Source organism: Plasmodium coatneyi, chromosome 7 (genome assembly GCF_001680005.1).
Source record: "Plasmodium coatneyi strain Hackeri chromosome 7, complete sequence".
Classification (NCBI taxonomy): domain Eukaryota; phylum Apicomplexa; class Aconoidasida; order Haemosporida; family Plasmodiidae; genus Plasmodium; species Plasmodium coatneyi.
Window position 1 is genome coordinate 35,395 of NC_033562.1, and position 25,105 is coordinate 60,499.

At 37.7% G+C, this 25,105-nt stretch overlaps 5 protein-coding genes across 5 annotated transcripts; 4 read left to right on the plus strand and 1 right to left on the minus strand.

Annotated features, from left to right (window-relative positions):
• Window positions 1-1,822: 1,822 nt before the first annotated feature.
• On the plus strand, window positions 1,823-3,219 carry PCOAH_00015450 (Uncharacterized protein; the record flags this gene model as incomplete). Its single annotated transcript, XM_020058354.1, has 2 exons — window positions 1,823-1,903; window positions 2,089-3,219. The coding sequence occupies 2 exons, from the start codon at window positions 1,823-1,825 to the stop codon at window positions 3,217-3,219; spliced, it is 1,212 nt and encodes a 403-aa protein (XP_019914020.1).
• A 7,322-nt stretch (window positions 3,220-10,541) lies between these two features.
• Window positions 10,542-11,670, minus strand: PCOAH_00015460 (Uncharacterized protein; the record flags this gene model as incomplete). The annotated part of the gene is made up of 2 exons (XM_020058355.1): window positions 10,542-11,294; window positions 11,449-11,670. The coding sequence occupies 2 exons, from the start codon at window positions 11,668-11,670 to the stop codon at window positions 10,542-10,544; spliced, it is 975 nt and encodes a 324-aa protein (XP_019914084.1).
• Window positions 11,671-15,510: 3,840 nt separating this feature from the next.
• PCOAH_00015470 (Early transcribed membrane protein) lies at window positions 15,511-16,074 on the plus strand (the record flags this gene model as incomplete). The annotated part of the gene is made up of 1 exon (XM_020058356.1): window positions 15,511-16,074. One exon carries the CDS (start codon window positions 15,511-15,513, stop codon window positions 16,072-16,074), a length of 564 nt encoding a protein of 187 aa, XP_019914192.1.
• A 1,776-nt stretch (window positions 16,075-17,850) lies between these two features.
• On the plus strand, window positions 17,851-18,668 carry PCOAH_00015480 (Uncharacterized protein; the record flags this gene model as incomplete). The annotated part of the gene is made up of 2 exons (XM_020058357.1): window positions 17,851-18,033; window positions 18,267-18,668. The coding sequence occupies 2 exons, from the start codon at window positions 17,851-17,853 to the stop codon at window positions 18,666-18,668; spliced, it is 585 nt and encodes a 194-aa protein (XP_019913960.1).
• A 2,869-nt stretch (window positions 18,669-21,537) lies between these two features.
• On the plus strand, window positions 21,538-23,393 carry PCOAH_00015490 (Uncharacterized protein; the record flags this gene model as incomplete). Its single annotated transcript, XM_020058358.1, has 2 exons — window positions 21,538-21,732; window positions 21,879-23,393. 2 exons carry the CDS (start codon window positions 21,538-21,540, stop codon window positions 23,391-23,393), a joined length of 1,710 nt encoding a protein of 569 aa, XP_019914229.1.
• Between the last annotated feature and the right edge of the window lie 1,712 nt (window positions 23,394-25,105).

Sequence of the window (25,105 nt, forward strand, 5' to 3'; positions counted from 1 at the left end):
TTTTTTTTTTTTTTTTTTAAAAGATTTGTTCTGTAATAAAAAGTTTTTTACATGCATTAGAAAAAAATTATTTTCGGGGCAATTTTACATATATTTATATTTTAATAAAAATTGCATGTACATAAAATTGTTGTACGTACCCTTAATGATGTATTCTATCACTTCAGTGTATGCATTCAATGCAGTATATATGCGCATATATATTACCATAGGTCCTTCCCTCTCTTCTTTTTTTATAAAATATTATTGATATGTCAAAACTAATGTTTTAATCTGTTGAATGACTGACTACATACATATATAAAGGAAGGAAGAATTCAAATTATTTTCAACTAAACCATTTCAATCTCGGAGCTTCTAGGGCACAGAATACGCAGACTTGCAGACTGCAGAGACTGCTTTTTCGCATTTTATATTTTACTCTGTCTTATCTTAATAGAAAAAAAAACGGGAAAGAAAATAACGTTTAAAAAAAAATATATTTTTTTTTTCGATAAAGAAAAAATTTTATTTAAAAAAAATTTTTTTTTCTCTTTTATTGAAGAAATGAAGGAAAAAGCGATTTGGAAAAAAGGAACGAAAAAACCCATGCGCTCACTTTTTTGTTCCTAAAAGGTTAAAATAATATATTTCTACGATAGCTATATACAATAAAGAAGAAAATATTTTCAAATTATACATAAAAAAATACTAATACTTGATAAGAAGAAGGAAGAAAAAAAAAATAATAATATAAGAAGAAAATAAATATAAAATAAGGTAAAATAAACAAGTATATTTTCATTTTATCACCTTCTTAAACAACAATTTGTTCGCGATGTCGAGGTCCTCTTCCGGAGTTTTCATTTTTATATTATCTATAATCTGGTATGAATGAGGAGAAAAAAAAAAAAAAAAAAAGGAAATTTATAAGGCATGCGCAGGAATGAAAGGTGTAACACAATTTTTCCGTGTTAAAAAGTGTCTCACATTCTGATAATTACATTTTTAATAAAATAAATGTATAAAATTATGTTCCATGAAAATAGTTCCCCCCTCCCTTTTTTCTTTTTTCTTTCTTTTTTTTTTTTTTTGACGTAAAGAGGTTATCGGCTAGCTAGCTAGCTTAAGCGCAGAGGCGGATACTAAAAGGAAAAAAATTAAAAAAATGCTTTGTAAAACTTCCGATGCGTTCTACAATAATTGTAACGACATGAAAGAAGGAAAAAATGGATATTTTTTAGAAGAAACTGAAAAGTGGGAGTTCAATTCTTCCCTTTTCTTTCTATGTTGTCACTCTAAAAGTACATATTTATAAGAATATTAAATATGACACCCTCATAGTACTCTACCGCTTCGCCTAATTCTTATGAACCAATGTGATCAAAGGTAGTGACAGTCCAATTACTGCCTTCTTTTTTGCCATCTTTAAAAACACAGTTTGATTTAGAAATCGCGCAAAAGTTGGGGCATCCCCTGTTTTTTCTTCGTTCAACATATGTCCGGATTATGTCGTGATTATGCCGTAACAGTTATTATATAGTAACCGTATTTTTTCTACTGTGTCAATTTATAGCATTATTCCTACTGAGCCTTTTCTTTTTCCTTCTTTTTTCATGTGAAAAGATTATACGCAAGTTACCTTATGCGCAAAAGTGAATGCAGGGAAAAAAAGTGTAAAAGAACCGTTGAACCATTCAAGCAAGAAATTCCTACTACCAAGTGAATCCATCCAACAGTGTTCCAGTTGAAATAATGAATAATAAAAAAAAAAAAAAAGAAATTATATTTTGTTTTAAACTGAATATTAAACGAGTCTTGCACAGAAAGGACGGCAAACAAAATGGTTTTTCCGAAGGATCGTCGTTTGTTGGTATACCCTTTACTTGTTATGTACTTTGTCCTACTTTGGACTGAGTCACAGGTACGTGGAAGTTGTACGTGGTTCGTTTTTATCTTTATTCCTTCTTTTTCTTATCACAGTGGTGCCAACATATGCCAAAATACAATTTGTCCCTTTGTCCAAATTTATCATTGTAAACGTTATCTATTTGCTTCCCCGCCTTGGCGTTCCCCCTTTAATGTTGTCCATTGCGCTGTTCACGGCAGATTATTTTATTTCATTATATTTTACTTTATTCCATTCTACTTTATTCTTTTCTTTTCTATTTTATTTTATTCCTTCCTTTGCAGAGCTTAAATGGGGCAACGCACGTGGGGACCTTGATAGGGACATACCCATCTGGGCGTTCAAGAAGTTTGTCCGAGTTATTGCTTTCTTCAAACGATTCCATATTCGTGGAGAAGCAGCACACGAATGGGAACCACCACACTTCCAGAAATGGCCACAGTAGCAATAACCAGAAAAGTAACTCACACGGGGAGATACACGCATGGGGCAACTGGTCTGATGCGAGTCTGCTTGACAGATCCGATGTGAATCTACTTGACAGGTCCAATGATAGTCTGTTTGACGGGTCTAATGAAAGTCTGTTTGACTGGTCCAATGATAGTCTGTTTGACAGGTCCAATGATAGTCTGTTTGATGGGTCCGACATGGGAAATGGTAGGGAGCCCTGCATTCAGGAACGTTATGGAGGCTACCCTCATCAAACTTATAGAAGGTGCCCCCCGCAACGATATGGAAGTTACCCTCAACAAAGTCATGAAGCCCATGCAAGGCAATACAGTGGGACTGCTTACCCCAATTGGAGGAATCGTATCCTAGACAAGTACAGACCAATGCTCCCATATGGTTGCGCCATCGAGGACATTTCGAAGGACTTCACAGATGAGTATATATTGAACATGCCGGAAACATTATTTATTAGGACCAGTAAAAGAAAGGCATTTATTTTATACTTTTACAATGGGATCTACTTAGAAAGGAAGTATTATGCCATGGTGAATAATTTGAACAGATGGTTTTCCAGCGTAGCAGAAGCCCATAATTTGCCAGATGATTACAAGTTAGAGTGGTGGGAAGAATGCAAGAAAGAGCTTCTGCACGATTTGGAATGTATCCAAAGGACATGTGAAAGTTTCTTCTGGAACTTTATTACTAAAGGGAGAAAAGAATATGTATGGACTATACCATTTGAAAATCTACTACATCGTCTTCGCAATTTAACGAATGGAAGTATTAACCGAAACAAGGAGAAATGGACTAATATTTTGGCACAGAAGATGAGAAGCAACAGAGCGAGCGCAAGCAGGAAGTACATTACTCAACAAAGATAAAAGGTGGAAGTTGGAACAAAAGGGCAAAGGAAGGAGGAGCGTTGTGGAGGATGGCTCAACATCTTTAATTATTCGATGACGGGCTGATGCAATATGGATTTTTTTTTTTGTTCCTGCCTTCTCCTTACATTTACATCCTAAGTGAACCTATGAGATGGTTGGTTCCTTTCCCCCCCCTTTTTTTTAATAGCAATGGTAAGCTCCCGTGGTATTGTACCTTTCCCCGCCCAATGAAGAGCCAACTGCCCGTTTGTGTCTGATCATTTATGATTATACCCATCTGCGATCACACCCATCTGTGGTGGTCTCATTGTGATGGCCAATTTGTGATGGTCTGCGTATGATTAGACCTATGTGTGATTATGCCCATTTGTGATTACACCTATTTGTGATTACACCTATTTGTGATTACACCCATTTGTGATTACACCCATTTGTGATTACATCCATTTGTGGTTACACCCATTTGTTATTACACCTATTGAAGGTAGCCTATTTATGATTACACCTATTTATTATTATACCTATTTGTGATGGCCTATTTGTGCGTGCGATGCGTTCAATTCCTTTACCGTTTGGCCGTCGCATGCCGTAATCCACCCTTTGTGAATGGCCTAGCGCACCTGATTTGAAATTAATAATTAACGCTATGACGCGACAACGTCGAAGGATAATAATTTTTCGTTTGTTGCTCCCGCGCCATGGACACAAGAAATGTGACCATACGTTCAACATAGTTTCGTATATTCCTACGCGCATATCGGTGTAATTCGCGTTATGGAAATTCTTAGTTACACCTTAGAAATTCGGATGGAGTACCCCTTCCCGGCTCGCGCACATTTGTGTACTTATCACAACACGGAGTTCTGCTTAGTTTTTTTCATTAAAAATAAGATCGTCTGCAAGGTGCGCACAAATTGAATCGAAATCGAGTTGGAAGTTCCATGTTAAAATTTTAAGGAGGTAACACATAGAAAAAGGCGACGGCGGCACACATAATTCGCATGGTTATGCCAGATAGAATGCGACGCTTTAAATCTGTTATATTTGCTGTGGTACACTTTTCTGTGAGGTTGCAAGGGCACGGCTTGTAAAATTCGCATATATATGTGTATGCTTGTATGATCGCGCATATTTGCTTTTTTTTTTTTTTGTTCATTTTAAGTTACTTTTTTCTTTTTAAAGTTGCGTACAATTCTGTTTCCGTGACCTCTTCTTCATTTCTTTAAACAGAATTTCGACACAACTGCACCCAAAAAATTAGGCATACCACCTCAAAGTACACACTTTACCAAATGGGCAAAATTCGGTTTACCACATCAAAGTACACACATTATCAAATGTCCAAAATGACAAATACCTGAAAATGAAGGTTACCACCTGAAAGTACATACATTAGCAAGGGTCAGCACAACTACTAATAAAAAAGGCTCCAAGGTTTAGGAGCCGGGTTCAGGGTATAAGAATAGTGGTCCATAATATAACAATTGAGGTTAAGGGTTTAGGGTTAGGGTTTAGGGTTAGGGTTTAGGGTTCAGGTTTTAGAGTTTAGGGTTTAGGGTCCAGGGTTTATGGTTCGGGTTTTAAGGTTCAGGATTTAATGTTCAGTATTTAAGGTTCAGGAATTAAGGTTCATGCTTTAGGGTTCAGGGTTTAAGTTTCAGCGTTTAATTTTCAGTTTTTGGATTTCAGGTTTTAGGGTGTAAGAATATGTTTCTAAGGAAAAATTTCTAGGTAAGATGTTTCTAGGGTAAGTGTTTGTAGGGAACAGATTCCATATTTAGGATTTAGGGTTCATGGTTTAGGGTTTAGTGTTGACTGTTCAGTTTGAGCATTCAGGGTTTATTGTTCACGATTCAGTGTTCATCTTTGAGGGTTCGCGGTTCAGGGTTAAGTATTTAGGGTTTCAGGGTTCAAGTGTCTAGGGTTTAGGGTTCAGAATTTAAGTTTTTTATTGTCTAGGGTTTAACGCTCAGGGTTTAGGATTCAAGGGTGTGTGTTCAGGTATTGAGGTTTAGAGCTCAGTCTTTAGGATTTAAGGTTTAGAATTCAGGATTTAGTATTCAGGATTTAGGATTCAGCATTTAGGATCTGGGTTTATTATTTAGGGTTAAATGTTTAGGTTTTAGTGTTCGGTGTTTAGGATTTTGGGTTCAGGGATTAGGGTTAAGGGTTAAACGTTTAAGGATTAGGGTTCAGCTTTCAGGGTTTGAGGTTTCAGTGTTCAAGTATCTAGGGTTTAAAATTCAGGATTTAAGTGTTTTAGTGTGTAAGGTTTAGCGCTTGGGGTTCAGCGTTCAGCATTTAGGGTTCAGGTTTTGGGGGTTGATTAGTTTCAGGCTTTAAGGTTCAGCCTTCAAGTTTCAAGGTTTTAGGGTTTAGGGTTTTAGGGTTTAGGGTTATGGCTTTAGTATTACGTCTTTAGGGTTAAGTTGTTAGGGTTTAGAGTTTAGGTTTTACTGTTTAGAGTTTAGATTTTAGGGTTTAGAATTCAGGGATTATGGTTTATGGTTTAGGGTTCGGGGTTTAGGTTTTAGGGTTCGGGGTTTAGGTTTTAGGGTTCGGGGTTTAGGTTTTAGGGTTTAGATTTAGGGTTCAGGGTTTAGGGTTAAGGGTTTAGGGTTAAGGGTTTAGGGTTTAGGGTTTATGATTTATCATTCAACTTTCTGATTTTTTTTTTCTGGTTTAGAAGGAAGGTGCGTCTAATCAGGGAGGAAAGTGAAGGATTTAAAAAGGAACGGTTGAAGAATGAAAGGATGTCTGAGGAAATAAGGGAGGAGGTGTAGGGACGGAGGAGGTACGGAATGGTCTAAGGAAAGGAGGATTACATACCCGAACTTCTCGTATGAATGTCTTTTTTTGGGTTTCAGACATTCACGTGATTACTCTAAAAAGTGAATGTCTCCCACCAGATAATTTAGCATTGGATGGTAATATAATTAAAAGTATTCCCTTGCGTGAAGGATTTTAGAACTATTCAAATTTTAATACAGTTGGAAATATTGATATTGCATTGTAATTATTGTTTACTTATGGAGTTATGTTTTATATTGTATTAATTTTTTTTTTCTCCTCCTCAAAAAAAAAATCTTAGTATTCATTCATGAGAACTATTCTATAATTTTTTATACTAACTGCTGCGCGGTTGGTCCTTGAAAAATATAGACTATAATTGGAAAAAATAAATTGCTTCTTCTTTCATTAGTTTTTATTTTTCTACTTTTTTCTCTTCTTCGTAAATTCAATTCTGAATTTAAATAACACATTTTTGACAAAACATAGAATATATATTAATTTCATAAAAGAATGCATAGATCTAAGTATGATTAAAGTGAATAATAATAATATTTTGTTGAATATTGTTAAAAGAAAAAAAAGGATGGTTCTATAAGGATATTTTTTTTTAGAATATTTTAAATAATATCTTTTTTACTGACATGAATAATAGAAAAAGAGAAGCAATTTTTTTTTACCTTGAACCTATGACAACACGCTATACCACTTACAAAAAAACAAATTTTCATCCTTCCAATCACATGCAAAATACATTTAATATAATTTCTCGATCACTATTCTACCCATCATTATAGCTAAATGAAAACAATAAATTATTAGTGCATATGTATTTTTTTTTTTTTTTTGAAATACATAATTTGCATTATTCCACAGCTAGAAGTGCCATATAACTGAAAAATATCTAGCGTCCCTTCACAATACTAACAGTTTGAATATTATTTTTTAAGTAATGTAATATTCAATAAAATATGTGTTTTTCATTTTGCATTATGACATTTTTTTTTATATATGTTATTATGCATTTTAATTTACTTTCCTCATTTGAGGTACAATTCACAAAGTATAGAACAAGACAGTACGTTACATACGCAAACGATTTCATTAGCATTCCCTATGAACAGGGGGAAAAAAATAATGATATAATCTACATAAATATATATAAACAAAAAGCATGTCACAATTTCGAACCTTCTTTACGCTAGAGGCACGAACAAAAACAGAAGAACAAAATGATATGTTTAACAAAATTTCCAATACTCATATTAGCCCTTTCCTCTTGGCAACATCCAAAAAATGTATAATAATAGCAACTATATTCCAAAAATTTGACACATTTCTTATGATTACAATATATTCTTCTGACTAAAAATTAAAAACTCCCCTCACTTTCTTTTTTTTTTTTTAATGTCTACGCTTTATATCATTTCATATTTCATAAATTCTGCATATACTCTTTTAACCTCCGTAGGTAACTAAACTAGGCACATCATGGAATAGCAAGTCAGGAACAACTAACCAATTCGAAACTTCCCCCATCTGCCGCATTAGTAGATCCTTAATGGGATATGAACAAACTTATGTAGAAACACCACCACCACCACAACAAACACAACAGCATGAACAACGAAATCACATTTTAACGCAACAAAAAATGAACGGTCCATTATTCAGTAGCAACGATAGAGAATTGTTTAACCGATTAAATGCATCCATACATGGCAAAAATGGAAGGCACGCAGCGGATGATGGTCTTTCATACTACACCTCTTTGAAGAACCGCTTAGGTGCAACAAAATATGATGGTAGTTCTAATTCCCTATGTACAAGAAGCAGCTATATGGACAGTATTAATTCAAGATGTATCAACGGCAGCAGTTCCATGGACAGTTCTATGAATAGTTTAAAAGAAAAACCTAAAGGAATGAAGCATCGTGATAACTTTGACCAGTCAGATGAGTCCCTGAACTTGCATAATTTTTATTGTACCAAAGAGGAAGTTGACATATCCACCAATTCTGGCAGTGTGGGAAGTCTCTTTGAAGAACGAGATCATTTCCACGATGACTACGTTGATGGTGATGAAAACCGATCTAGAAATTTTGGTAGTACCGACAGCATTTTTAAAGAGCAACAAACCACATTTCCCCATCCCCATCATCATCATCATCGTCATCATTATCATTATGATGATCGTGATGATGACCTATCCACAAATTTTGGCAGTGTGGAGAGTATTTTTAAGGAACCAAATAATAACTATGCTGATAACGTGTCCAGAAATTGTGGAAGTGTAGACACTCTTTTTAAGGAGCGAAATGATGACTATGGTGTTCATTATGATGATGAAATTCGCTATCATATGCATAAAGGACGACGAGGGAATGAACTTTATGGTATTTTCAGTACACGTCCCCGTAGGGACAACGCGCTGGTTGAAATGTACAAGAAATTAAATTCCAAGATTGAAATAGATATGTCACCATACATGGGGAAAAAAGCACATGAAGGAAGAATAGGATTCAGGCGTATAGGATTTTTTTGATGCACTGACACACACTGTGCGTACGAATAAAAAATAGGTCCTCCCTGCTTTGGCTCTTTTTGTTTTTTATATAGCATCGTTGTTTCACAGCAGTGGTTTTACCAGATTATTGACATTCACCAACCCAACTTTATTTGGCACATCCTTTATGATAGTTACACTGAGCATAGGAGTTATCCTTTCCTTTGTGCTATTCCGATTCTATTATCGAAGGAAAAAATCAAAAATGTTAGATAAAATGTTGAAATATAATATTCTCTCAAGAAATGACAAATATAGAAGATTTTAAAAATTAGGATGAGTACATAATTATTCCCCTTTTAGGTGGGAACTTTTGATGTTATATTGTGATTTTATATATACTCATCAAATCGACCTATTATGATATTTCGTAGTAATATGTATGATGGAGTTTACTGCTATATTTGTGCAATTCATCCTAGTGTTCTATTTAAAATGATAGTACTATTTATTTTCTTTTAATATGTACACATATGCTTTGTGTACATATATATATATGTTCTGTATACATATGTATTGTGCTGTTCATTGATATATATAATTAACATTGCTCATTCGTTATTATTATTAGGGGTTTGAGTGTGTACGAGTACTCATATATATACATACACATACATATATATATACATACACATACATATATATATACCAACATATATATATATATATATATACTTACATATTTAGAACTTATGGACTTCCATATCCCATATATGTGTAATATATATCTTTTACACACTGTGATCAGTATATTGATACATTATGTAGGGACTACTTCTTTCTATAAAACGTATTCATGCAGATATGTGTACTACTCTTTTTCTTGAATGGTACATTCTTAAAATTGCTCCTTCTCAGTTGCCGTATAAAAAACACATACCTATGCAGACACAGCAACGGAAGAATAAACTACGTTGTCCAGTTTTCCTTAAGAATAAATATTCCGCACATGTACCGCGCAATCTAACAGTTAAAAAGGAAAAACAAAACAAAGAAAAAAAAAAGAAAAAAAAGGAATCATTTTAAATTAATCCTACTTGAAAGAAATCACAGTATAGTATAATTCCTTAAATTATTTTCTATTCTGATCTGTTCTTACTTGAACGACACATTATGTTAGGGTTAAAAAAAAAAAGCCCTGCAATCAGGATGTGTACGTCGTCTTTCTTTCTGTTAGTACATTTTTTGTCCTCTGGTATGTTAATGAAACCTGCAATTTGTCACTTAATCCGCGCATGAACGCACGAGTGCGCGGAACGTAGAAAAAATGTAACAAAATGTATATACAGTTCTATTGGTCACGCGTTCAGTTGGTTCCTTATTTAGTCTCCGTTTTTTTTTTTTTTTTACCCTAAGTCTGTATCTTAGGAAAGGTACCTTATTATGTGTCAGAACGGGTTTTTCCCAAAACAATCGATTTGTACAATTCATGATGGGATAAAAAAGTTACCTTCCGACGAATTCGCACTACGCGAACATTTTCCCCACAAATGTAGTTAACTTCACGCCAGCTGCTACAGAATTTTCACAGGTGCGGTTATCCTGCTGTGTGTACGCAGCTGAGGTGGATGCTACCTCGGTGCATTCGCCCGTGGGCGTTCACCCTGATTTACCACCGATAAGTGTCTCTGCCAAATTGCAGACCACTTTGCAAACAACTGCTAAAGTAGATGTTTTCACGCGGTTATAACGAAATAATGGTAAAAATGGTGTGAAACAAACATTCAAAATGTAATTTAAAATATAACTAAAAATGACGGAAAAACAATTGACGAAACGGAGGCCCTTCCCCTTTCATTTGAGCACAACTGGTGCGATGAACGCACCGAGATTAAAGGTGCCATTAAAGAGGTAAGCCCACTTTTGGGAAGCACTGAGCCATGAGTAACTTGGCATCTCCATACGCTTTGTTCCATGATTAGCCAACACCATCGCTGCCCTTCCCTCCACGTTCAAATTACATTCAACAGATGTCCACGCATTTAACCTTCCTAAAGGAGTGTTCCAACTTGTTCGTCCACTTCCTTCCCATACGCTCAGTAAAATCGGCCCACGACCTCTGCTTAAGCTTCAGGTACCTCTGAAATTCCCACCTGGCACATATAGGCTCATCAGTAGCAAACTCCTTGATATTTTTTATTTCAAAATTTTCCCTTTTCAATAACATTTTTATCATTTTATCGTGAGCGTAACTATATTTTTTCATTTCGCACTCCCAGGGGACATTATAATAGTCAGCCAATATTCTACATGCTTCTCGCATGTCCTCTACCATGCGAATATACTTCTTCCTCTCATGGTCATAAACATAATTCCACACATAAAGCATGGTTCCAGTATCTACAGGTCCTTTTAATTTACCAATCCTTTCGTTCAATTCTTCATCAGTCATTTCTTCCGAATTGTTATTCTTAAAAAGCATCACATTCTCGACACATCTTCTTTTGTCTCTTTCAGTTAACATATTTGAGTACTCCTTCGGGAAGCCCCTTTCGATTTTATCATATATTTTCCGAATTTCTGGTGACAAATCCTTATCTTTGCCACTACCTTTTTTTGCCTCAAAGACTATTTCTCCGTCCTCCGATAAATGGGGTCTCCTGAATCCTTTCACATGAGATGGAATGCCCTCAGACAGATTTCTCCACTTCCTACCATTCGACAGATTCCTGACTCCGTCATAACTGACTCTTGGCCATTCAGGGCAATGTACATTCTGCAGAAGAAGGAAGGGGGGGGAATGGGTATCCCAGGGGAGGGCCTCCTTTAAGGGAAAATTCAGAAATCCGCCCTTCAAGTTGAACAAATCAGAAGAACGTTCGGGGTGCAGAGAGACGAAATAAAAAATGTAGCATCATTTCCCCCCTTACCTGTATTAAGGTATAGAACAAAGAAAGGGCCAACGCCCAAAGAAATGCGTCGGAAAAGGTGAAAACCCACAAGGTCCCCCTTTTTTCTTCACATCCTGTGATTTCTCTCTGCTCAGATAATGAATTCTTCCTTAGGGTGTCTTCTCTAAGTTTATTGTTATTCCGAATTAGGAACTTCCCTGGATAAAACAATTTAGGCTTCAGTTGGTAGCAGTCCTTCATTCTGTATTTTTTCCTTTCTTGGGGGAAAATTCATCCCTTCAACTATTCTTGCTTAACATCATTCAATGAGTTCTAAAAAATAATTTTTCCTTTCCATTGAAAAAAATTATTCATTCTTCGATTAGGCCAAACTTGAATTGGAGACATCCGTACGATCCTCATTTGAGCCGACTATATAGGATGCAACGCGACCGGGTGTTATAAGGAAAACCCCTGTTCGGCTTCAAAAATGCAAAGTCCACAAAATTTTCACAAAACTTTGAGCAAAAATGCGGGCAAACTTCACACAAAAAAAGAAAATAAAATATCCAAACAATCCCACAAATATATATCCACCTGTGGAGAAAAATTAGGCTAAATGAAATTGCCCAGAATTTCTTGGAAAACGCAAATGGGGCGTCACTCAAAAAGACGAACAACTTTTTTTTTTTTTTTTTTTTTTTTTCTTTGATTCATTTCTGCCGATTTAAAAATGAACAAATTGAAACTGCGCAAAGAAGCGAGTTACTAATATATGCATAATTATTTTTTAACTCCATTCGAATAAAAAAAATTGGAAAACATCATTTATTTTGTTTAAGATTTAAAATAAGAGGGAAAATAACTCAGCGCAATTTATACCGCATATTAAATTGCACCTTCCATCATTCCGCCATTATTCGCGCATTTCTGCTCTGGACCGAATGAAATATTTATTCACTAATTTGTTCACTAGTTTATTCATCATTTTACTCATTTATTTACCTGCTGACGAAGCAGTTTTGCATCGTAAATACCTCATCAAATCAGAAATGGCAAAGAACAACAAAACAATAGCAAAACCGCCGCGGCAATTAACGAAGCGAATGCGGTGGCAAAAACCAAAGTGCGTAAGTCCATCCGCGAAAGAATTACTCGAATTTCATTTGAAATAAGACCCTTATTCTGAATTCCGCATTTGCAATGGTTTCCCCATTGAGAGTGAACAATTCCTTTTGCTCTTATTCGGCGTCTACCTTGCTATACCCTTAAAAAGGTAGAACCCGGAAAAGGACCCATCAAAAGCACTAACTTCGATTGCATATTCTTTTCTTTTATCATTTTGCTACTTTGCTATTTTCCAACTTCACTATTTCATTTTTCCCTCTCGTAAATGAGCTCATCTGTAAAAGTGGTGAAAAGGAAAAAGTTCCCGTCGATGAGTCCATAGCGCCCCTTTACATTATGCAAACGCCTCCTTCCCACGTGAACGGTGTTTGGTGTTCAAATTTTTCTCTCGTGAAAAGAGGCAACACGGACAGGAATTCCTCCCTCTTCGTGGTCCTCCCAAATGGTAGCAAAATAAAATAACGTATTATGTAAAGCGGCGTTCTTCTCTTGTTCAATGCCCACCTGTGCACGCGCCATCTTCCTTGAAAGTAATCTCCCCTAGGCTGCGACTACTAGTGAAGCCATCGAATGAGCAATATTTATTTACAAAGACTCTCCCTGCATTGCAATAACTCTTCTTCTTTTCTTTTCACCCCCAATAAGGATAACTACAAGAGCTATCTTATCTTAACCCTCCGTGTTCATTATAAGAAGGGATAAATGTGTCCTTGTAGTTACCCCCCTGAGGGGGTAACCCCCTTTCCGTTCGTACATCTGGGTTGGCAACTAAAAGCTTACCATCCGGTCCACCTAAACGTGCAGTTACCTATATGCACCATTTGCACGGAAGCTGTTCCTATTTCAACACAACGCATAGACGATTTACAAAAATCTGCCTACACATGAACGTGTGACAATTTTTAGTAAAACTAAAATAAATTCCATTCCACCGTATAAATTAATAAAATAAAAAAAAAACGAACAAAATGGCTCTGTCTCCTTTCTTCCGTCATTGTAGACTGTCTTCGAAAAGGCAGCGCTTCCCCCTTCTACATGGAATCTTCCCGTTCCTTCGCATTTATCCCGATACGACTTAACACGGGAAGTGCAGAATGAAGGAGCAGGTTGCCATATAACGAAACACGCGATCAGGAGACACCGTCCAAAGGGCATCTACTTCAATATGTTACTCCCAAGAATCAATAACAATTATGTGCATTCCTACCACATTAACACTCAATGTGGAGAGATAAATTGCAAAACCGTCTTCGCTGCGTCGTCAAATAGCACCTTCTATTTAGTATAAAAAGAACGCTGTGGAGAAGCCATTGAATTGACTAATCCAATTTTGAGATAGCCATTTTTTCTTCTTTTTTTTTAATTATTATTATTATTATTATTTTATTCTTTCTTCTTTAATTGAACAAACACCCTATGGGGGGAAGAACCTAATGGGGAGTAGCCAAATTGTTAACTCGTCTAAAATGAAAAACGTACCGATGGGCAGATTCATATGCCCAACTGGTACGCACAAACGTATGCACATTTCTACGCACGTTCTTTTTCGCACCTTGATCGGTTTGTCCTTAAAATGATCAGGATAAATGCAGCAATTTTGCCCAAAAGTTCCAAATGGGTATGATAAAAATTTACGAGAAATAATCACAACCCTGTTGTTGATACCTTCAAAACACACACAAGTGTGATGTTTGAATGAGTGGATGAGGATGGACAGATAAATATTTTTATCCTTCTTCCGGTGTTAATCCCGCGTCTGTAATTTCTTACTTGTGTGCACTTGGCCAACACATGTACCCAGCGGGATTTAGTATTTTTTTTTTTTTTTTTTTCCTGAGCGTGTTCCTTTCACCCCTCCCTGAGCAGTTAAATCACTCGCCATACATAAATAATTCTGACAAATGCAACCAGGTGAGCAGTACAATTATACACTTTTACAGATATTTTCACGGGACTGCGGGGTGCGCTTAGGAAAATCGCCGGCAAGCGCGCCCCGTGCAGTACCGGAGAGTTTGCACTGTCCCTGTCCCATTTGGTTCGGAAATCAGCGGCACAACATGAAAAAGATGAATAGAGCGAAAAAAAAAAATGCAAGACAATGCAATAATATGGCAATAAAACAGTAATGCATTGATGTAATGTCTGCACAGCGATGACGACGCGTAGCGCGCACTTGCGGAGTGTCCCCCCTAATTCCTTTTAGCGGAAAAGATATCGCTCCAAGAACAAACGCAGTTACAATTGCACCAATTATTTTGACGGAGCGTCAAATACGACGGGGAAAATATTCCAACGATTTGCCTTTTCTGGCAGCGCACCAAGCTGTTCATTCGAAAAAACACACACACGTGCATGCATGCATGCAGCATGGTTGCATGCATGTGCTGATTGCTGCTTCCCACGGTTGCAATTTGTATTTTTCGAGAAAAAAAAAAAAGTGCAACAAAATGTACATTCAATAAGTGCAAAAAAAAGGAATCGCAAAAATATATGGAATGACTAACATGGCAAAGAAGGTATTCACCCCGCAAGAGGAAATTCACAGTTGTACTCATTCGCGGGCGCCTGTAAATGTTCATAGATAAGGGAAAGTTCCATTCGCTGATTGTTCTAGATTAATAATTTCCTGTCCACCGCGTAGTACACACACGCACATAATTGCACTCTGTTCACGAGAACAAATTTCCTGATCTGACCAGGTATTTAAATCGATTCGCATCGACCCGCTCGGAAGTGAACAAATAGCGAAAATGAGAAAAATTCAAAAGCACCTCCGATACATACATACATCTGTGTGGTCCAATCGAAATACTTTCTACATTAATCACCATTAAAAGGGTGACGAAGTTGGACGGATTTTCCTTCACCTCTTTCTATGTTACCGTGTTATACATATTCACTCCTTTTTCTTTTAACCCCCCTTTTTAGGCCTTCTAGCTGAAATTTTTTTCATTTTTCTTTTTACTAGCCAAAATGAAGATTACAAAAGTGCTGGTAACACTGGCTGCTTTAGTTGCCCTTAATTCACTCACTCCATACACATGTAAAAGTTTACTTCTGGAAAAGGTGAAATCAGAACTAGACGTAGTCGATAAAAACATCAAGAAAAAGAATTTCAAAAAGAAGTTGATCATCTCGTCAGTAGTCTTAGGAGTAGCCATTTTGGTAAATGTACTAGCTGGAATAGGATACTATAATTATAAGAAAAAGCAACAATGTCAGCATGAACAGAAGGATCACTTGCCGGAACCTAAAATGAACGTACCTGTAAATAAGCACGCCAAGATAACTAAAGAAATTATCGATGAAGTAAATCGAATATCCGAAAAAAATATGGCTGAAAAATTCAAGTCGGGAAAACCATATTATCCGAAGCTAAAGGATATTCTGCTCAACATTGAAAATGAAGTAAAAAAGAGAAACGCAAAATTCGATAGGTATAACATTTCAGACATGTCTTACGATATTTTCAGAAACCTTTATCATATATCTGAACGCTGGAAAAAAAACCCAAACTTAGTTCTAGCCAATAAGTAAACCAGTGGGTGCCTATCCAGTGATTAGCCAACTTGAGTGCAAGCAGTGCATGTCGCCCTGTGCCATAACTGGTCAGTTGTTTTTTTAGCGTTTTATATTTCACCTCTTTTTTTTTGTTCCCCTTTATTTGCCCTCTTTTCTCTCCTATTTTGCCCTTATTTTTAAAATTTCATTCATTAACACATTAATTTACACGTAAGCACGTGTATCTCCATTTTATCCACCTAAACGTGTTCAGAAGTGAACTGTTCCATTTCCGCCTCCCGCAGTGCCTTGTCCTACTCCGCGCTCTTAAAAGGGGGAAATTAAGCATTCTGCCCAGGAAGCCTATGAACAATGTAACCTCACGCACATCCCGTGAACCCACACTTTTTCGTGCTACTAATATTGGAAACAAAAAGGAACTTCTTCGAGCAGGGAACAACTTCAACGCCAAAGTGCCCTTTTTGTAATCCTCCCTTTATACATAGCACAAATTGCAAGGTATTTCTCCGAACTTTGGGGAAACGGAGCTTCCTTGTTTTCTCCCCCGAAAGCAGAACACCATAAAGGAGTGAAGGACGTTCCAGGAGAACGTTGAAAAAAAAAAAAAAAAAAGTGTAAAAGCGCCATCACAATAGGCGAGTTCAAAGAATTAACCTGCCGTCTTGTTGTCTATAGTTTAAGGTCCATTCGTTGGAGACTAATCAGATGGTTCATCAGGGTGAGCTTCTGTCGCGTCCCACGTTGCGAGAAGTTGCCCTTCCTGCTCTGTTTCTTTTTTTTTTTTTTTTTCCATTATGCCGTTTTCCCAACTCTGTTTTCTGCCCACTCGGGGGGAATGGCGCCTACGGTTCTACTACTTTCTTCGTATTATCGCTCCTGTATTTTGGCATTTTCTTCCACAAGAATGATACCCCACACGTGTGTAAGCTCCCCCCTTTGGCATAATAACTGACCAGGGGACAACCCCCCAAAGAGGGAAAAGAACGTGCTTAAAATGTTTCCCACCAAGGGGGCGCATTATATTTACTCTCCTTGGTTTTCATTTATTAATTATTTCCCATTTATGGTGACCCCCTTCCAAAGAACGCCATTTTTGCCTTTTCAACCTGGTGTAACAATTTGTATATAAGGCGATCAACCAAAATGGGATGGAAAAACAAAAAAAAAAAAGAAAAAAAATTAAGCTACCTTTTCGGGACGCCTTTTCCCCTACTGACATCCCTGCAATTGGCAACCTGCTCCATGTGTATTTCACATTTGCAAATGTGTGTTTCACGTTGAAGCACTATTCGAAGATTAATTCTCCTGCTCTCCCTGGTTCCGTCGAATGAGAAGGAGGATCAGTCTGGTCGCATGGCCAAACTTCCCTACGTAAACACCCTGAGCGTTACGCGTGTCATGCGCACTTGCTCATTGCCCCAGGAGATGAGAAAAGATACGCACCTCGGGGAAACTCCCATGATGCCCTCCCAAGCCATTTTCACCCCCAGGCACAAAAGTAAACATGCACACACATACGTAACGCATATATTCCTTGTGTACACATATGGCACTTCCGATGTGTAACACACTGCTGACTCAGTTCATTACACATTTGTTCTTTCATTTTTCCGCATACTGCCTTGCACACTTTCGCAATGTTATCCACGCAATAAATATAAATTTTTCTTCCCTCCTCCCTCCTGGTCCACCAGATTGTCAACTTTGGTTTGTACATCCCAGTGAAGGTACTGCACAACCAACTTTATATTCCCTTTTTTGGCAAAAAAAAAAATAGCTAGCTAGTCAACCATGAGTTTGAGTCAGATCATATCCTTAGGCAACAGCTCCGCAGCGCTGTTAAAAGACATAATTAGGTCTAAATTAGGGTCACTATTTAAGCCTAGCCCTCACTATGAGTATCCACTCCCTAGTATTCTTTCTTACTCTGGCTTTCTCATCCTAGTGTGCACCGCATATAAGTTATACGAAAAGGTAGCCCTATTGGTCCACATCAAATGAGATTGTGTGGACATGTGGAGCCGTCCCCCTTTTTTTTTTTTTTATGTTCCACGTTTGTTCGCTGTGGGAAGTTTGCGTGATCGCGCTGCACCAGCGTACATATATGTGTAAGCGTGTGTGCACGGACACGTTTGCGTAAGTATATGTGCATATATCCATCTGAACACATTGATTTCCCCACCCCCTCCTCTTTCTACCCTTGCAAGTACTACGAAGGAAACGAAGAGAAGCTCGAATTAGCCGGCACCGCGGTGTTTGACGTGCACACCGCTGACTGGGCGAAGGAACAGAAGGCCCCATCTGGCCAAAAGGATATAAGCAGTGAACAGAGTGCAAGTGGGGGCGAAGAATATGCCGGAGAGGAAGCCGATGAGGAAGGGAACGAGGAAGAACTGGACGAAGAATTAGGGGAGGAATTAGAAGAAGATTATGGAGAAGCGTATGGGGAAGAATATGGTGAAATGATTGATCAGCGTTATGGAGAGGACTATGGAGGAGAATACGGCGAGGAATACGACGAAGAAGACGGTGAGGAGTACAACGACGAACGAGTCACTCAACAGGACGATGAATGGGAATATCCAGAGGACCAACACGGAGGAGAGTGAACAACCAACTAAAAGACGAGGAAGTACTAGTCAAATAGTCAGTGGAGATATGAGGAAAGGAGTCACTCTTCCTTCCCCCATCCTTCTATTCATTTAGAAATGCTCAAAAATGCAGGAGTAATTCTTTTTTTTTCTAAGTGCCCTTTGGGTAACCGTAACCCCTTGGCCTCCTTTTCTTTTAGGACCATTTATGTGCACCACTTTTGTGCACCCCCTTTTTGAATTCCTCGATATGCATACCCCGGGTGGCTTATATAACCTTGAATAACAGCTCGATGAATGCTTCCCCCATTGGGAATTTTAAATATATATATTTTTTTCCATTTGCATAATTATTCCTCTCCTTAATTTATACCTTAAACGAAATGGTAGATATAGGATTTCTCATTTGTTCGTTTCTAGTACAATGGGGGTGGTATGCCTTTCGGTTTGTTCCCCCCTGCTCGCCTCTTTCATGGCTTACGTTTGCCATACACAGGTGCGTCTATACGGGGGGGATAAAAGCATGTTGGTAGACTCCCCATAGCAAAAACACTTCATTCAAATCATAAGAAGAAAACAGGGGCTGGGAAAAATGAAATTAATGGAGAAGAAGAGGCCCTATCAGGAGCAACACACGAATAGCAGTGAAACGAACGAGTAAAGGGAACACCACACAGTTGGTCACCCCTGCGCATATGGAGCCTTTGCCGGGATTTACAGATGAATGTGTTTGAACTGAGAATGGGGGGGTAGGATGACTAAACGTTCAGTGTCACATGCGTATGGAGGTAGATCATCTGATGGTCATCACCAAACGTTTAATCGTGGCTAGGCACCAACGGAAGGGGGTTGCTTCGCCTCCCTGTTGGCTGTGCCACTCCAGGAGCTACGCTATTTTTATCTCCTCTCATAGAGAGAGAAAACTCCTAGCGATTGAAGGCGAAAAGTAATTTCAAGGGTGTCCCCTTTTTTAAGAGATTTTTCTATGAGTATTCGTTGCGCCCCAGGGACGGACTTGCCGTTTTCCACATTTACCCGCCCTCCCACTGGTCATGTTATCCCCCTGAGGAATGATCTTATACCTTATACCCTGCGCCCAATGGGTCATTGCGCGTACACTTTATTTTACCCTATGGTGAGTTACCAGCGCATGCTTACTAGTAGAAGATTCCTAACGCACAGATCATTACGGAAAAGGAGAACCATTTGTCGTACTTCCCCCTCCCATATTCTCCCCACTTATCTATCAACACATCTTCCTCCTTACCCCGTATTACTAACATAAAAATAATCCTTGAATTTGTTCGTCATGTATATATTTTCCGCTTATGGGAGGTGGAATAAACAAGCACAGGTCATCACAAAGGTGGCATATTAGCCAATGAAGCTTTGCATAAAAAAAAAATTAAAATAATAGTGCATTCCTTTTATGGTGAAACGCGTTTGGGAAGATTCTGCTCTACAATTGTGGGAGAGTAGTTTAAAGGTTGAGGAACCCCCCTAGCGCGACTTCTATTTTGTCGCCACTTTTTTTGTAATAATTTTCTGGTTGTATTCACGTTCCGCGATGGGTCAATTCGACGAACGCACGCGGATAATGCCTTCCCCCGATCAGCCAGAGTGGCAATTTGACCAATTAGTAAAGCACTTTAGGGGGACTTATTAGCGTAGAGAAAAAATATTTGCGTAGCGAGTCGGTCATGCACTTCTAACACTGAGAAAAGAACGGAGTTAGCGACCCATCTACTTTCATTGTTTTATTTTCGGTATATGTATAATTTACGAGCATACAATTTAACATTACCCGATAAAAGTTTTATAGAAAATCAATTATGCTTTTAAAAGGATAGGCACCCCGCAAGCCCGTTTAGCGTAGCTGTGCATGTTAGGACCCCTTCAATGTAACTTTACCAAAGTCGGTTGACAAGAGTCTGAGCATTTCCTCCCCTCAAGGTGATCATGTATCCAAAATTTGCTCAAAAAATATATATTTAATAAAATGAAAATAAAATACTACTACTACTAATAATAATACGCTACTGCTACTAATAAATAATAGTAGGTAATAAGTAATAATACCACCAATACCACTAATAATATTAAGAATAATACTAATAATAACAATAATAGTAAGTAATTAATAGTAATAATAAATAGTAATAGATAATAGTAGTAATAAATAATAGTAGGTAATAAATAATAATACCACCAATACCACTAATAATATTAAGAATAATACTAATAATAAAAATAACAGTAATAATAAATAGTAATAATAATAGTAATACTAATAATGGTGGTAATCAGGGTGATGGTGTAATCATAACAGGAACTAATAATAGAAAAATAATAAATAAGAATAATAATAGAAAAATAATAGTAAGCATAAAAGAAAAATAATAGTAAGAATAATAGTAAGAATGATGTTAATAATAATGTTAATAATAACAAATAAATAATAAAATAAAAGAATAAAAAAAAAAAAAAGTGAAATAAAACCAATTAAATATATGTTCCAAAATATATTTTCCGTATTTTAACTTTTGGCGTTTATCCTTATTCTGGCATTTTTTTTCTCTTTTAAAAGTTGACTATATTTGTTTGTACTTGATTTTGTTTTTATATCTTTACATCTTTACATCTTTGCCCATTTTTGCTTTATTTTTTTTGCCCATAATCATCCACGAGCCCCGTCGCAACCCACCTCAATAATAGTCTCATTTGTCAATTGTTCTCCTTCAAAAGCTGGAACATTACGTCACAGCGTTATTTTGCAGACCCGCGGGCCGCTATACCATTGCTATACAACAGCTACACCAGCGCTCGCGCGCCAAACGGCATTATGTAAACAAAAATTATTTCCACACCTAACCGCCACTTGCGTAACATGTTTAGGCCTAACGATGGAGCGGGAGGAAACACAAATTTCCTTGGACCCCACCTAGCGGGGGTTCATTCCGTCCCCCCAGAATCCCCGAACATGTTTGATTCGTTTGCGAAATATAAAATGTTCACCCCCTTTATTATTCTCTACTTCACCGTAATTTATCTCTTGAGTGCCCTCCGCAACGGATGCATGCTGGTAAGAGACGGGAGCCTTCCCCACGTCTGCTGCAAATGTGTACACTCAAGTGTCTTGTGTATATTTTCCCATACAATTATATAAATTTAATTTTTTTTTTTTTTTTTTTTTCCCCCTCCCCCTGTCTCATGTAACCCTCTCGAAAGGTCTTCAACAAAGGTTGCGACCAGTTAAGGAAGCTCTACGGGTCACCAGTGGAAAAGGACAAAGGAATGACCAACAAAAGATGGTACTCGTATGGAGACACTTACGGAAGTCAGCATTCAAATAGCCCCAATATGATGAATGCAGACGCATCTAAAGGGAAAGTAAAGGAAAAGTCACAGAATGGGAGTAAAAAAACGGAAAAAAAAGTGCCCGTTCTGTATGGCCTACTGGACGAAGAGCAGGGAAGTAGCCTCCGGATAAAATCTGGCCAACTGTACAAAGGAATGAACCAATTTAGCAATCAAAGGAATAGTCAGCTGGACGAAGAATATGATGACGATGATGTCTCAGATGATGATTCAGACGTCGAATTAGAAGATGACTTCTACGATGACGACTACGATATTTTCGACTCTGACAGCGAGGATTACGACCCAGGCATCAGCAAAGCAATAAACAAGAGGAGGAAGAGGCGAGTAAAAAAATTGATAAAAAAAGAAGTAAAAAAAGAGGTAAACAAAGATGTAAGAACAGAGGTACAGAATGAACTAAAGGAATTTGTGAAAAACGAAATGAAAAAAAAAGTGCTCGATGAATTGATTAATCAACTTAATACGAAAGCAATGGAAACAACGGAGGAGAATAGCGAAACTTCAAAACTGGCACTCAACCTGCAGCTACTCCAAGCAATTCTACAGGATGAGATCGCCAATCGTGTGCAACCTAACACACATTCGAACGATCTATCTCAATTAAATCTCCAACTCATTGACGCGGAAAATAAACATACAGAAATAAAAAACGAACAGGAGCAAAAAGTTACTCAACTGGAACAGGTAGAAGAAGAAATGAATCAAATCCAAAAACAAATTGAAAATGTGAAGCATAAAAGGAACATTTATGTGCACCCCAATGAAGAGTACAGACAGCTGCTGTTTCTGTATCCACAAAATAAAATGTTCCAGGAGGAGGAAAAAACAGCGCTCCTTTTGGAATTGGAAAAGAAATATAAAATCAAAGTGGAAGAGAAGGAAAATCTGCTCAAGCAGATGAAGGAAATGCAGAATGAACTGCAGCGCGCTAGCGACGATGTGGATGTCCTGCGCGCAAGTGTTAAAGTAATGGAGAGGAAAGAAAAATCTAATGGCAAAGTAAACCAGCCCTTCGGCCACCATCCTCCATGGGTGGAAGCCGAAGAGCAAGTCAAACCGCAGGTACATACGCAAACCAATGCGGATACCAAAGCGGATGCCAAAGCGGACGCCAAAATGGAACAGTACCTACCAAATATACAGGACATGTTAAACCTACCGCAGCTATCGCAAACACCACCCCTAACATCGCTATCGACCCCGTGGAAAGGAGCACCCCCCCTTCCGTCGTGGGTAGAGAATTTGCCAGAACCCGTCAAAATGGCAGTTCTAGCGGATTTACAGCAAAAACTTAAAGTGATGGAATCCAAAATACACTCAGAAGGAGATCAGATAGAACAAAATGTGAGCTGCGTCTACTGATGAAGAATTTGTTCCCAATGGCGTATACGCGAAGCCCCCACGCCTAAGGGGGGCAACCTTATTCGATTCTGTCATGTGTGCATATCGAACCTTTGTTCTTATGAATGATTTAAAAAAAAAATTATAAAAATGCACAATATCGAATTTGTACTTTTTTGTTTATTCGTAATTTTACTTCATTCTTCTTTTTTTTTTTTTTGTGTATCTTTTGCTCTTTTTGTTCATTTGAACATTTTTGTTTTCACACACATGGACAAAATCCCTCCTATTTTTTCTTTCCCTCTTTTCAAGCGTTAATTATATTGTTCCCCTTTTCAAAATAATATATAACGTTAATTTAAATTCCATATTTATGATTATTAGTTCCTAAATTAATATTTTTTTTTATTTTTGTTTCATGCCCCGTGATCGCATGACAACGCATATAACAGCATGTATCTCACTAACTCATTCCGTGGAAATCCAGGAAAGGAGAAAAACATTTTTATTTTTCAATTGGCTAATTACCACCCTCCCATTCTTTACCACTGGCTGTTAAGTACGTTCATCCGTCCTTTATTCCGCTTTTTGCCTTTTTAATCACCTTTTCTCATTAAAACGTTCCGCACAAATACGCCTTTATCTTTTTGTATGGGGCAAATCTTAGGATGGCCAATGTATTGAAGGAGTTTTAAGAGTGAGGATTTGCGCTACGCTAAGCACGCGCCGCTATGCACGCGAAATATGCCCCTTAAAAGGCGTGCGTTCAAAAAAAATATTCTAATTGGGGAAGGGTGCACAAAACAAGGTGGAAAAGCCGATAAGTATACGTATGCACTGCGCCCCGACATACTGTGCGCAGGTGAATTCTAGGTAGCCTCTCTTAGTTGTGTGTTAATGGGGCGCGTGAGCAGGGGAAAAGAACAAGAGTTGCAATTATTGTTTTACCTTATTCTGTTTTTTTTTTTTCTCTCCCTATCTGCTGTATTTTTTCTGTTTTTTTTTTTTCTGCCTTTCCCCCCCCTTTTAGCAGCTTTATTTTCTGTGTCACCCCCCCCCTTGGCGGAACTTTGCGCACAATGGGAGAAGCAAGCGCTGCCACCACCACCATTCCCCGAGGTGGCGAGTGTCACTTTGGGAAAAAACGCATACACACCCTCCTTATGCACTACCCCATATTCATTTTATTTGCTGAAAAACACAAATTTATGACAAGTGCACTGTGCATTTTTCTTCTTATCGATCTGCGTCCATGGTGCCACTCTCCAAAACTGTGCGCTCTGTCCAATTTTCCCGCGCACGAGTTGTATCCATGCGTATGTGCATACGGAATATAACGTAAACGTACACATGCAAATTTTTTGAGTTAAATAAAAATTGCAAAAAGTGTACAATTCGCAGGTTCACAACGAAGAATAACAATATAACTTCAGCATAAGGCGAAAAAGACTACGTGCACATTTTTTTTTTTTCTTTTCTTCATATTTTTTTTTCCTCTTTTTACGTATTTTCGCGAACTGTTCTATTGCACCAAGCGAAATTTTTTTTTTTTTTCGGAAAAGTTGTAAACAATTATTCGAAAGGAAAGGCAGAACATTTTGTGACTAACTGGCAAATGTGAATATTAGAAAAAGTGTGCACATTTGCCGAATAAAAATAAGCGGAAAGAAAATGAACAGCTAAAAAAATTGCACACACTGTGTTGATAGTTTGCCGGAAAAACGGACAAACGA